Source organism: Equus asinus, chromosome 2, assembly GCF_041296235.1.
Source record: "Equus asinus isolate D_3611 breed Donkey chromosome 2, EquAss-T2T_v2, whole genome shotgun sequence".
In the NCBI taxonomy this organism is placed as follows: Eukaryota; Metazoa; Chordata; class Mammalia; order Perissodactyla; family Equidae; genus Equus; species Equus asinus.
In genome coordinates, this window is record NC_091791.1 from 33,972,703 (window position 1) to 33,984,730 (window position 12,028).

Here is a 12,028-nt window from a genome sequence, read left to right on the forward strand (position 1 = left end):
TGATAAGTGACATGTAGGTCTACACCCAGGATCTGAACCCATGAATCCCTGGCCACTGAAGCAGAGCCTGTGAACTTAACCACTACACCACCAGGCCAGCCCCAATAAGTTTATGTTTTTAATTAGATAAAAGAGGCTTTTATTAAGCTTACCAGACTTTCCCCCCTGTCATTCATTATATACAGGGAAGCCATAACAAGTTATTTAACAATATTGGTGATTTAAATCGTTTTGTTTTGGAGAGAGTAAAGGAATACTAAGAATTCACGGACACTAACAATCATTAGAATTTCTTTGACTGTTTCTGGTTAAAGAACAGGAAAAAAGTGAACTGGGTTGTGAGGGTCATCATTTTGTTCTTTCTGGAGTCATTTAGTTAATTGGGCAAATATTACTTGACAAGCACTTTAAGCAGCTACTGTGTGTAGGATCCTACACTAAGCACCGTGGGGCATTTTCAGTTTTGTAATGTTAAAGAATCATAAAACTTGGTCCCTGTTTTGTAAGTGATAAAGGTCTAAGTGAGGAAAGGCAGAATATACATATTCTTACTTCTTGGATGAAATGATAATTTTTTAAAAAGCGGCACAGACAAAATACCTGCTCTAAACTGAAGCTGTAGTTAACGATTGAACTAGTGCAATCATAGTGCACTTAAAAGAACCGATGGCATAAATTGGTCATGAAGGATGGAGAAGTATCAGATTGGACAAGTGGGTTGGCAAAGAGACTGGGTAGACGGAGCAGAGGGACTTTAAATGGGGCTTATTTTCTTAACTTTTTTTTGGATAGTTCATGTTTAGTATGTAGAAATGGAACTGGTTTTTCCATGTTGAATTCGTATCCTGTAACTTTACTGAATTTTAGTTCTAATAGTGTTTTTTTTTTTTTTTTGGAGCTTTAGGGTTTTCCACATATAAATTCATGTCATCTGCAAACAGAGATAATTTTATTTCTTCCTTTATGATTTGGATGTCTTTTATTTCTTTTTCTTTTCTAATTGCTCTGATTAGGACTTCTAGTGTTATGTTGAAGAGAAATGGTGAGAGTGGATATCCTTGCCTTGTTTCTGATCTTAGAAGATAAACTTTCAGTTTTTCCCCATTGAGTTTGATGTTAGCTGTGGACTTTTCACATTTGATCTTTATTGTGAGGCAAATTCCTTCTATACCTAGTTTGTTTAGAGTTTTTATCATGAAGCGGCGTTGCATTTTGTCAAATGCTTTTTCTGTGTGTATTGAGATGATCATATGATTTATATCCTTCAGTCCGTTAATGTGGTGTGTCACATTACTTGATTTGTGGATTTTGAACCATCTTTGCATCCCTGGGATAAATCTCACTTGGTTATGCTATAGATTTTTAAAATTTGATGTTGAATTCACTTTGCTAGTAATTTTTTGAGGGTTTTTGCGTCTATGTTCATTAGTAATATTAGCCTGTAGTTTACTTGTAGTGTTCTTTTCTGGCTCTGGTATCAGGGTAATGCTGACTTCATGAAATGAATTTGGGAGTTTTCCCTTGCATTTATATTTTTTGGAATTTTGAAAAGATTTGGTATTAATTCTTTTTCAAGATTTAAAAATATATGTATTTGATAGAAGTCACCAGTTAGCTATCTGGTTCTGGACTTTTGTTTCTTGGGAAATTTTTGATTATTGATTCAATCTTCTTATTTGTTATTCATCTGTTCAGATTTTTAATTTCTGCATTATTCAGTATTGGTAGCTTGTATGTTTCTAGTAATTTGCCTATTTCTTCTAGGTTATCAAATTTGTTGGCATATAATTATTCAAAGTAGTCTCTTATGATCCTGTGTATTTCTGTGACCTCAGTCATAATGTCTCCTCTTCCTTTTCTTATTTATTTGAGTCTTCTCTCTTTTTTTCTCAGTTAGTCAAGCTAAGAGTTTCTTAATTTTGTTGATCATCTAAAAAACCAACCCTTGGTTTTATTGATTTTTTCTATTCTTTTTCTATTCTCTATTTGCTTTGTTTCTGCTCAAATCTTTACACTTTGAGATTTGTTTGTTGTTCTTTTTCTAGTTTCTTGAGGTGTAAAGTTAGTGGTTTATTTGACATCTTTTTATTTTCTAAATGTAGGTATTTTTATCACTATAAACTTTCCTTTTAGAAGTGCTTTTACAGCACCCGTAACTTTAGATATGTTGTGCTTACATTTTTGTTTTATGATTTTTGTTTTGGGTCAGAAAGATTGGCCCTGAACTAACCTGTTGCCAACCTTCCTCTCTTTGCTTGAGGAATATTGTCCCTGAGCTAACACCTGTGCCAATTTTCCTCTATTTTGTATGTGAGATGCCACCACAGCATGACTTGATGAACAGTATGTAGGTCATCACCTGGGGTCTGAACCTGTGTACCCTAGGCCGCTGAAGCAGAACATGAAAACTTAACCACTACACTACGAGGTCAGCCCTGTTTTGAGTTCTCTATTGATTTTTTTCTGTCACCGTTGTTTGTACAGAAGTTTGTTGTTCAATTTTCACATATTTGTGAAATATCCAGCTCCTCCTGTTATTGATTTCTAGTCCAGACCATTATGGTTGGAAAAGATATTTGGTATGATTTCAGTTGTCTTAAATTTGCTAAGATTTGATTTGTGACCTATCATATGATCTCTCCTGCATACTGTTCTGTGTGTGCTTGAGAAGAGTGTGTGCTCTGCTGTTGAAAGGAATGTTCTGTATATGTCTGTTAGGTCCATTTGCTCTAAATTACGATTTAAGTCTAACCTTACTGGAGTTAAGTAGTTAACAAATGACCACATTGCAGTATTAGGGTACTCTGATTCTGATATATACTTTACTAGTATATCTTTACTAGTGCATTGTATAAATTCATGTTTTCTCATATTATTTATTAGTGTCCTTTTGTTTCCACTTGAAGAACTCTTTTCAGCATTTCTTGTAAGGCAGATTTAATGGTGATTAATTGCCTGAGTCTTTGTTTATTTGGGAAGGTCTTTATCTTGCCTTCATTTCTGAAGGATAACTTTGCTGGGTAAAGTATTCTTTGTTGGCAGATTCTTTCTTTCCCGTTTTCTCCTTGTCTGAAATATCTCTGCTGAGAAATATGCTGATAGCCCTATGGGGGGGATTCCTTCTATGAGAGAAATATATTTTCTCTAGCTGCTTTTAAAATTCTCTCTTTGTCTTTGATTTTAAACAGTTTTATTATATATGTTTTGGAGAAGATAATTTTGGATTGAAATTTTGGGATGACCTATTAGCTTCATGAACTTTGATGCCCAAATCTCTTCCCAGGTTTGAAAAGTTGTCAGCCATTGTTTCTTTAAATAAGCCTTCTACCACTTTTCCCCTCTTTTTTTCCTTCTTGGCCCCCAATAATATGTACATTTTTCCTCTTTATGGTATCCAACAAGTCCCATAAGCCTTCTTCATTTATTTTTATTGTCTTTTCTTTATACTCCTCTGAAATGATAATTCCAATTGATCTGTCTTCTAGCTCTCTGATTCTTTCCTCTGCTTGTTCAAGTCTGATGTCGAAACTCTCTATTGAATTCTTCAGTTCGATCATTGTATCCTGAAGCTTCCAAATTTTTGTTTGGTTATTTGTAATGTTTCCTATTTTTTAAAAAGTTTTTTGAAACTCTATATTTTTAAGATCAATATGGATCCATTAATGAAACATCAGCACTGAATACAAACTACCTGACATGTGTATTCCTTTCTGAAGACAGATTAAAAATACATTCTTGTCATTAATTTGCTCACTTTTAATTAAGTGTAAATATATATGAGGTTCATGTAAGTGTGTTTTGAAAAGAACTCATTAAGTAAAAATCAAATGTTCCCAAAATTCTTAAGTTTATGTAAATGATCCAAGAATATTATACTGCTCATATGTATATTTTAAGAGAATCACTTTTTTAATATTTTATTTTTATTGAGGTAATATTGGTTTATACATTATATAAATTTTAGGTGGTACTGCTGAGACTCTCTTTTGAATTCTTCAGTTCAGTCATTGTATTCTTCAGCTCCAAAATTTCTATTTGATTCTTTTTTATGTTTTCTATCTCTGTGTTGAACTTCTCATTTTGTTCTTTTATTGTTTCCTCATATCATTAAATTGTTTACCTATGTTCTCCTGTAGCTCTCTGAGCATCTTTAGAACAATTATTTATAATTCTTTGTTAGAAAGTTCCCAGAACTCTATTTCTTTGAAGCCAGTTGCTGAAGACTTACTGTAGTCCTTTAGTGGAATCATTTCTCCCTGATTCTTCATTTTCCCTGGAGGCTTGCATAGGAGTCTGCACATTTGAAAAAACAGTCACCTTTTCTGTTGTTTATGGACTGACGTTGGTAAGAGAGGAGTTTCACCTGTGGGTGGGGCATGCTGGAATATGCTGTGACCCCAAGTCAAGTGGTTGGGTGCAAAATGTGGGAGCATGTGACAGCAGTTGAGGGGGTCGCAGGGGTATGGTGTCTCTGGCTCAGGCTGCATGAGTCCACAGCATTGACAACTGTATGGACCTTGATGGTCAAAGATGGAAGTCTGCAGTGGCTGCACCAGAGGCTAGGGACTTAGGCAGACATCAGTGGTGGCCAGAGCCAGCAGTGTGCACAAAATCAGGTGCAGGTTCTATGTGTGGGCATGGCCAAGTGCAGATGGACATGTAATATATAGGGTCCAGGGTAGGCAGCAAGGGTCAGGCCAACTAAGAGCTCGCTGGCAGCTGCAGGGCCCTTGACTGTTGGCATGCCCTCTCATGCCTGCACACTCCCCTGCCCCAGGTGTGTGCAGTGCAGTGAAGGTTGGTGATGGAGTTTAGGCTGTGGGTGTGCAGGTGCACAGCTATAGGGGCTAGCTACAGGTGTGTATTTTGTTGTAGTCCAGTGGCAGAAGACAGGGCCTGATCCGGACCCATAAACGGTTGCAAAGGCTCTGGCTGCCAGCATGCTCTCTTGTGGCTCCACACTCTCCCCCAAAGTGTGTGCACTGCAGTGAAGGCTGGTAATTGGTGCTGTGCTGGGGACATTCAGTTACTCAGCTAGAGGGGCTAGGTCCCAGTGTGCACCTAACATGGGTGTCAACTTGGGGTCTAGGTTGGTGTCTTACACTTACACAGCAGCAGAAGCCTGAGCTTGCTTCTGGAGTGGTTCTCAGGCTCTGGGCAGCATGGGTCAGAGAGTGGGGAAGGACTCCAGTAGCTGACATCAGTGACTGTGAATACCTGTGGGGCAAAAGCTGGTGTAATCTGCAGGGGGCCCAAAATAACTGTGCTGGCTGTTGGTTTTGTCAGTGGTGAAATCTGCTGGGTTTGTCTCCTGAGCAGGTTACTGTGAATCATAATCACTCCTGCTGTGTGGCTGCTATTGGTAGTCCCTGCTTTTCTTCTTTGTTTTTAGCCATCTGTATATTCCTCAGCTTTGCCAGTCTGAGTGGGGCAAAACTGAAGCTGGACATTTGTGCAGTGACCTGAAAGACTGGAGAAGCTCATTGCTCACTCGCTCTTCCTTTCCTGGCGAGGAGAACTCTTTCTAGCAGGGAAGTTCCATCTTTGCACTGAACAATCCTGGCTTGAGGGGTGGGATGATTTTTAATATGAATTTATGCCTGTCCCCTACCTACCCACAAATTAGAATTCTCGCCAGGGTACCTAGAAAGTAGACTCAGTACTCAAATATTCCTATGTATTTTTTTTTTTCCTTTTTCTCCCCAAAGCCCCCCGGTACATAGTTGTATATTCTTCGTTGTGGGTTCTTCTAGTTGTGGCATGTGGGACGCTGCCTCAGCGTGGTTTGATGAGCAGTGCCATGTCCGCGCCCAGGATTCGAACCAATGAAACACTGGGCCGCCTGCAGCGGAGCGCGCGAACTTAACCACTCGGCCACGGGGCCAGCCCCTATTCCTATGTATTTTTGTTAAGAATTCTGATGGTCGCCAAGAGCAGAAGGCAAGAGAATATGTCTTGGATTAATAGCCCAGTTTCTTTTTGAGCTCTGGTTGAGGGTTTCAGCTAAAAGAATGCTGCTCCCTAAACTTTGATGTCCTTGCTATCTGGAGTAAGACAGGTTATTAGAAACTTTCATGACCTTTCAGGTACCTCACATGTGTTTATAAGAAAGAGTTAAATTTAAAAGGAAATGTTTCCCATGTTCAACATTATGTTTAAAATTTCTTTAGATTTGGCTGATTTAAAAAATCTTATATTTGGGGAAACAAAGACTCTTAAGATATCAGCTCTGATATTAACCCACTTTGTGACTATATGCAAAGGTTTTTGCCTCTCTTAGCCATTAATACATTGCTCTTAAAAGAAAGAAGTAAGGGATTTCATTAGATGATTTCTAAGATCTATTCCAGCTTAATTACTTCTGTGTTTTCTTTCCTCTATGAAGAGCAAAATGGCCCAGCGTGGGAACCCCCAGAAATGTTGCATAAACAGAGCTAAGATGCAAGTTCCTCAGGCTAAGGGTCTGCTCTGAAGACAGTGAGAGAGAGAGAGAGGGAGAGAAAATATATATTGTTTTACAATCTGCTCTTCTTTCAGGACCAGAAATGTCAGGAGGCAGTGTACATCACATATGGGATTGGACAGCTAATAACTGCCTTTCTTTGAAATCAAGTTCTTTGAATCTTTGAATCCTGGCTTCCTGAAGTTCTACAGATCACAAAGGGACAAACTTTTCTGAAATCGCATTTTTATTTACCCATGGTGAAATTGTTGACTCAGTAACTTTTAATTTTGAACAAATTGTTTATTGACATAGTGAGACTGCAAGATACATAATAATTACCCAACACATGTTTGAGAAATGTCATTGAATTGAAATACTCTCCAGTGCAGAGTTCACAAGTTATAAAATCAGAGTTGAAGTTTTCACTCTGTCTTAGAAGTGGAAATTTGGGTGAATGCCTTCAGTTCTGATTCTCGTTTTCCTCATCTGTAAAATGGACCAAAAATATCTATCTCATGGGCTGATTATGAGATTCAAATAGTAAGATATTCACAAAGTGCTTCATAAACTTCACAAATAAAAGGAATTATTATTTTTGAATTAAAGAAAGTAATTTATTTCCTTTTAAGAAGCGCTTTAAAATTGTAGACACTTCATTTAAAAATCAGTGGTTTTACAGAAGACTTTTTGAATTAGGTTCTTTTATGTGGTATAAAGTGACATTTTGATTTTATTACATCTAATGCTGATCTAAATCTATTATGCTCTTGTCTGTGGAATCTGGACACGGTGGTCTTTCCAGACTGAAGTATTTCTGTTGTCTGAGTTCCCAAGGCTCCATCCTAAGCTCTCATAGTTGGACACTGCTTATTAGCCTTGCTTCTCTGCTGCTACAGAAGCTCTGGAGGGAAGCTCTTGTCTCTCAGGACCTCCCAGCTGACTTGCTCTAGATTGGCTCTTCCTGCTGCAGGACTGAGCACAGTTCATCACCAGTAATGTGGAAGACTAAGCAACACTGGGAGTCCTGTACTGGGCTCTATATGTACATGGCTGCTAAGATGGGGACTTATTTCCCTCCACACTGCTGTCGTATGGGCACTCATTCTTTCCTTTCTGAAGTTCTAATTGTCATAAGTGATGTGTCAGATGTCCTCGGTTCAAATTCCAGCCCTACTCTTTATTAACTGGGCAGGGAGATATCTAAATCTTTCAAGGTAACTAAGCCTAAACATTTCTATTACAAAGCACTTTTTGAAGATTCACTGAACTAACAGGGTGGACAATATCTGGTGTGGACGAGCCTCTAAAGTACTTCTTCATTCATTCTTGTGGTGTTGGTTATACGTTTGTTGAATACTGATGTAACTCTATTATGAAATTAGGAAACTTAAATATTCAAAAAACATTTATTTTGGATAAATGTTATCCAAAATCAATATCCAAATTTATCCAAAATAAATGTTATTGATGTACTTGGTAGCAATGAAGAATCTTCTAGAACTATTGTCCATACCACTTAATTTTGTAGTTCTCATCATTGTTATTTTGCACTTAACTTTTGAAACCCAGAATTTGTTTTTAACCTTCATATTTATTTTGTTCATACTGATCATTGGGCAATATATTCAGGAGGTGCTTCTTTTAAATACCATCCAGTCTTTGGAGGAAATGAAAAATTATAGTCCCTCACTTGATGATTTTTATCTCATACTTAATAGACCTCATACTTTTATATTGCCTTTAGCTGGATTGATCAAGATTTCTTCATTTTATTTTGATTTTCCTGTACTAAAAGGAAAACAATATTTTGTTCTAGGTAGTGTACTTTAAACTTTTAGTTAACAAATTTTGTATTTTAATTGTTTGTTTCTATCTATCCAATCAAAGATGAGAATTAATATCAATACCCTTACTATAGCATAACGCACATAGCTCTCAGAAAGCTGACAAATCCCTTTCGTCTATATTTTATATATTTTTTGAAAACATCTAGAATTTTAGCCCCTTTTCCTTTTAAAAATGATAATAATTTCTTTAAGCTTTACTCCCAAATTATGAATCATTATTTAGAGTCAAAATTTTCACTTGTCTTTTGCACGTTATTCTTTTTGTATCCCACATTCTCCCTTCTCCTGGATATATTTTTATTTTGCTGAACTTTTCTCAAGTAATTATTTCCAAAATGGCTTCAAGATTATAAAATGTGTGAATGTTTACAGCTGCAAAAATGTCTGTATTTTGACCTTATACTTGAATTCTAGTTTATTTTGCATAGAATAATAATTTTGAAAATCATTTCCTGCTGAACTTTTGAAAACTTTACTCCACTATAGTCTATCATTTGTAAGTATTATTTATGGGAAGTTTTATTCTAAACCGAATCTCCAGTCTTCATAAATTCCTTTTCATTTCTCAGACTTCTTAGGGTTTTGTTTTTGTTTTTCTTGGTGTTCTCAGGTTTTACAAGATTGTGGGAGTGTGGTTTTTTCTTTTTCTTTTTTTTACTTAATCCTATTTAGACCTTGGTGGATCCTTTAGATTTTTCATCAGTTTAGGAAAATGTTCTTCAATTTCCGTTGCTTCCTTGTACATTTGATTATTTTTTTCTCTTTCCTAGAAATTCCTATTGTAAATCACTAGAACTTGTAGAACTATTGTGCATACTACTTAACTTTCTTTTGTGGTTTTCATCATTATTATTTCTTACTCTCTTCTGGGGGAAACTCTTGTTTTTACCATAGCTTCCTGCTAACTAAATCAAACTGCAGCTAAATCTATGTTATTACTAAGCATATATGTTTATTTTAGAAAATATTTTTGCAATCATATTCTTAATTATGAGGAGCTTTTCTTTTTTCTAATAACTTATTCTTATGTGGCTAAATTTTCTGATGATATTATACTTAACATTTTTCTGTTTTCTCTAAATTAAATTCTCCAGGGATTAGTTTTCTGAGTTTTTGGGGTTTTCTTAAAGATTGGCACCTGAGCTAACAACTGTTGCCAATCTTCTTCTTTGTTTTCCTTCTTCTTCTTCCCAAAGCCCCCCAGTACATAGTTGTATATGCTAGTTGTGAGTGCCTCTGTTTGTGCTCTGTGGGATGCCATCTCAGCATGGCCTGGTAAGCGTTGTCTGTCCGCACCCAGGATCCAAACTGGCAATACCCTGGGCCACCAAAGTGGAGCATGTGAACTTAACCACTCGGCCATGGATCTGGCCCCAGTTATTTGAGTTTTAATTTTGTTGTTTGTTATGTTGTTGAATTTCCTCAAATATTTTTTGAGTTTTCTTCATATCTGAGTTTGTAGACACTTTCAAATATTTATAGTATTGAATGCTTGAGCATCTTTCCTCACCCAAGTAAGAACGGGCAATGTAGGTTCTGGTTATAGGACCTTCAATGGAAATGGATATGCAAGGAGAAACATGAGTGATCGGACCAAGGGACTTTCCACTATTGTTTTTGAGTGATTTCTTTCCTTGACTTGGTTGGTTACTGTCTTCTGTCTACTGCCTGTTGACCCTGCACCCTCTTTGGGAGTAAGTAGTGTCAGCATTCCTGACATATAGAAAAGGGCTCTGCCAAGAGAGTTGGGATATGTCTACTCTTCTGTAAGACAAGACCAGCTCCCAATACCCTTCTGTTTACCCTGCTACCTCCTTTCTGTCTCTGATTCTGGCCTTTCCCTGGATCTTCTGGGCAAAGGCAGCAAAAGACGGCTTCTTTCTTCTGCTCATATGATGATGAATTCTGATACAAGAGACATTCTCTTTCATCATTTGTGAAGATCATAAATTCCAGCCTTTTGAAAATCTGATAACTTTCAATCTCACTATGAATGCAAGTCCACCTCTGAAGAAGTGAGAGTTATTTTTTAGTTGGAATTTTCACTGAAAACTTAGACCTTTATCCATACTAGGATTTCTCTGTTTAGTGCAGCCAAAGTCCACTAAAGATAAAACAATATTTATTCAAAAGTTCAAAGTGTTAGTGCAAGTTTGGTAATCAGCTTGCACATGTTATTTATAGAGTCTTTGGATTCTAAGCTTTCCATTGCATTTATGCAAAGCACATCAATGGATCCTTTCATAGTCCTGGTGATTTGTCTTTCTTGTTTGATTCTTCTTTTTCTGTGGAATCAAAGCTATGTGAAAGGGAAGCTGCCACCTGGCCCCACTCCTCTCCCAATCTTTGGAAATGTTTTACAGATAGACACCAAGGACATCAGCAAATCTCTAAGCAAGGTAAGTATGATTAATTTTCTTCCAATTGTTTGCAAAATGTAAAGAAGACAGCTCCATATCTAAATATGATAGGGTCCCAGACACCATGTTTTAAAGAAGTGGTTTTAATGGGAAATGTCCACTGGACACCAAGACATGATTTTAAATAGTATCCAGATAGAAGGCTGCTAGAAGTGAATGAGATCCATGAAATGGTTATTGACATTGCCAAAAGTAGGAATTCCCTGTCCATATTGTGACCCTGGTTCCTTTTCCAGTAATTATTCTTTGGTGAACTCTAATGCAAATGAAACAGCTTTCAATTAAAAGACAATCTACTAATTCACAGAGTCACAACACTAAAAGTTTTCTAAAAGCACACATTGATTTGAAATCAAGGAAATAAGTAAAGTTTGAAGAAATTTCACAGTTTCTATTATAATTGCTCCATGGATGAGTGAAGAACTGCTCTACTCCTAGCTGCTCTTATAGCAATAGCTCTCTAACTCTTGAAGGAATTATCTAAACTCTGTCTTCCCTGAGACAGCTAGTTACCAGAGCACGGCCCCTGGAAGCTCCTTTCTCCTGTGTTTTGGGCTCCGGGTTTGAAGAGTTTGTATCAGCACTTCAGCTCATCCACTTGTTAACACAGAGCCTTGGGAAAGTTTTAAAATCTCTCTGAGCTTTTATTCCCACTTCTTAAAAATGTGAATAATAATAATTTTGCATAGGTTACTTGAGTATATCATATATTCAACAAGTTATTGAATGCCTACTTTGAGATGCTGACCCTAGCTAGGTTCTTAGGCTCTCTGTGTAATAGAGATTAAGAAGAGGCCCAACCAAATTCTCAGACAGGGTTTTATTGGGGCTTATGCTTGAGCACAAGGGAGACAGCAGAGGAGAAGTGACTCTCTGGCTGGCTCTCTGACAGAAGCTGTCCTGAGTCTTTCACTGGGTGAGAGGGGAAGATTGGTATCATGATTCTCTGCCTCCAGAGACATTCTGCTTTCCTCTTTCTGGTGGTTTCTGCTGTGCATACCCTCAGGGGTTGCAGTCCCTTGCCTGCCCAGTAGGTCTAACAAGGTGGAATTGCACTCTATTGTCACTCCAGGAAGGTGGGATAGTGGTCGTCCCAAGGCTTTGTGCACATGCGGGAGTCAGGGTCGACTGCTTGGGGGAAGTTTTGCGATTGGAAAGTAGCTTATCTCATCTCCAAAAATAGCTGTTCTGGGAGGTGCCAGATCTAGTGGAAAAGGGTGAGGGGCAGAGTCCCATCTTTATTGTGTCTCATTCCCTCCTGAGAAATTTTACTCTCCCTCTTCTTTTTTTTGAGGAAGAGTGGCCCTGAACTAACA

General features: G+C 37.4%; 1 protein-coding gene across 2 annotated transcripts in view; it reads left to right on the top strand.

The window, feature by feature from the left end:
- Positions 1-10,471: 10,471 nt before the first annotated feature.
- Positions 10,472-12,028, top strand: part of LOC106842115 (cytochrome P450 2C21-like) — a 61,504-nt gene continuing 59,947 nt past the window's right edge. The window contains exon 1 of one of the 2 annotated variants that reach the window (XM_070486674.1): positions 10,472-10,691. In XM_070486674.1, the coding sequence (XP_070342775.1) occupies positions 10,509-10,691 (183 nt within the window). In that variant the 5' untranslated portion in view covers positions 10,472-10,508. The remainder of the gene's footprint in view (positions 10,692-12,028) is intronic. The other variant, XM_014858441.3, reaches the window with a different exon arrangement.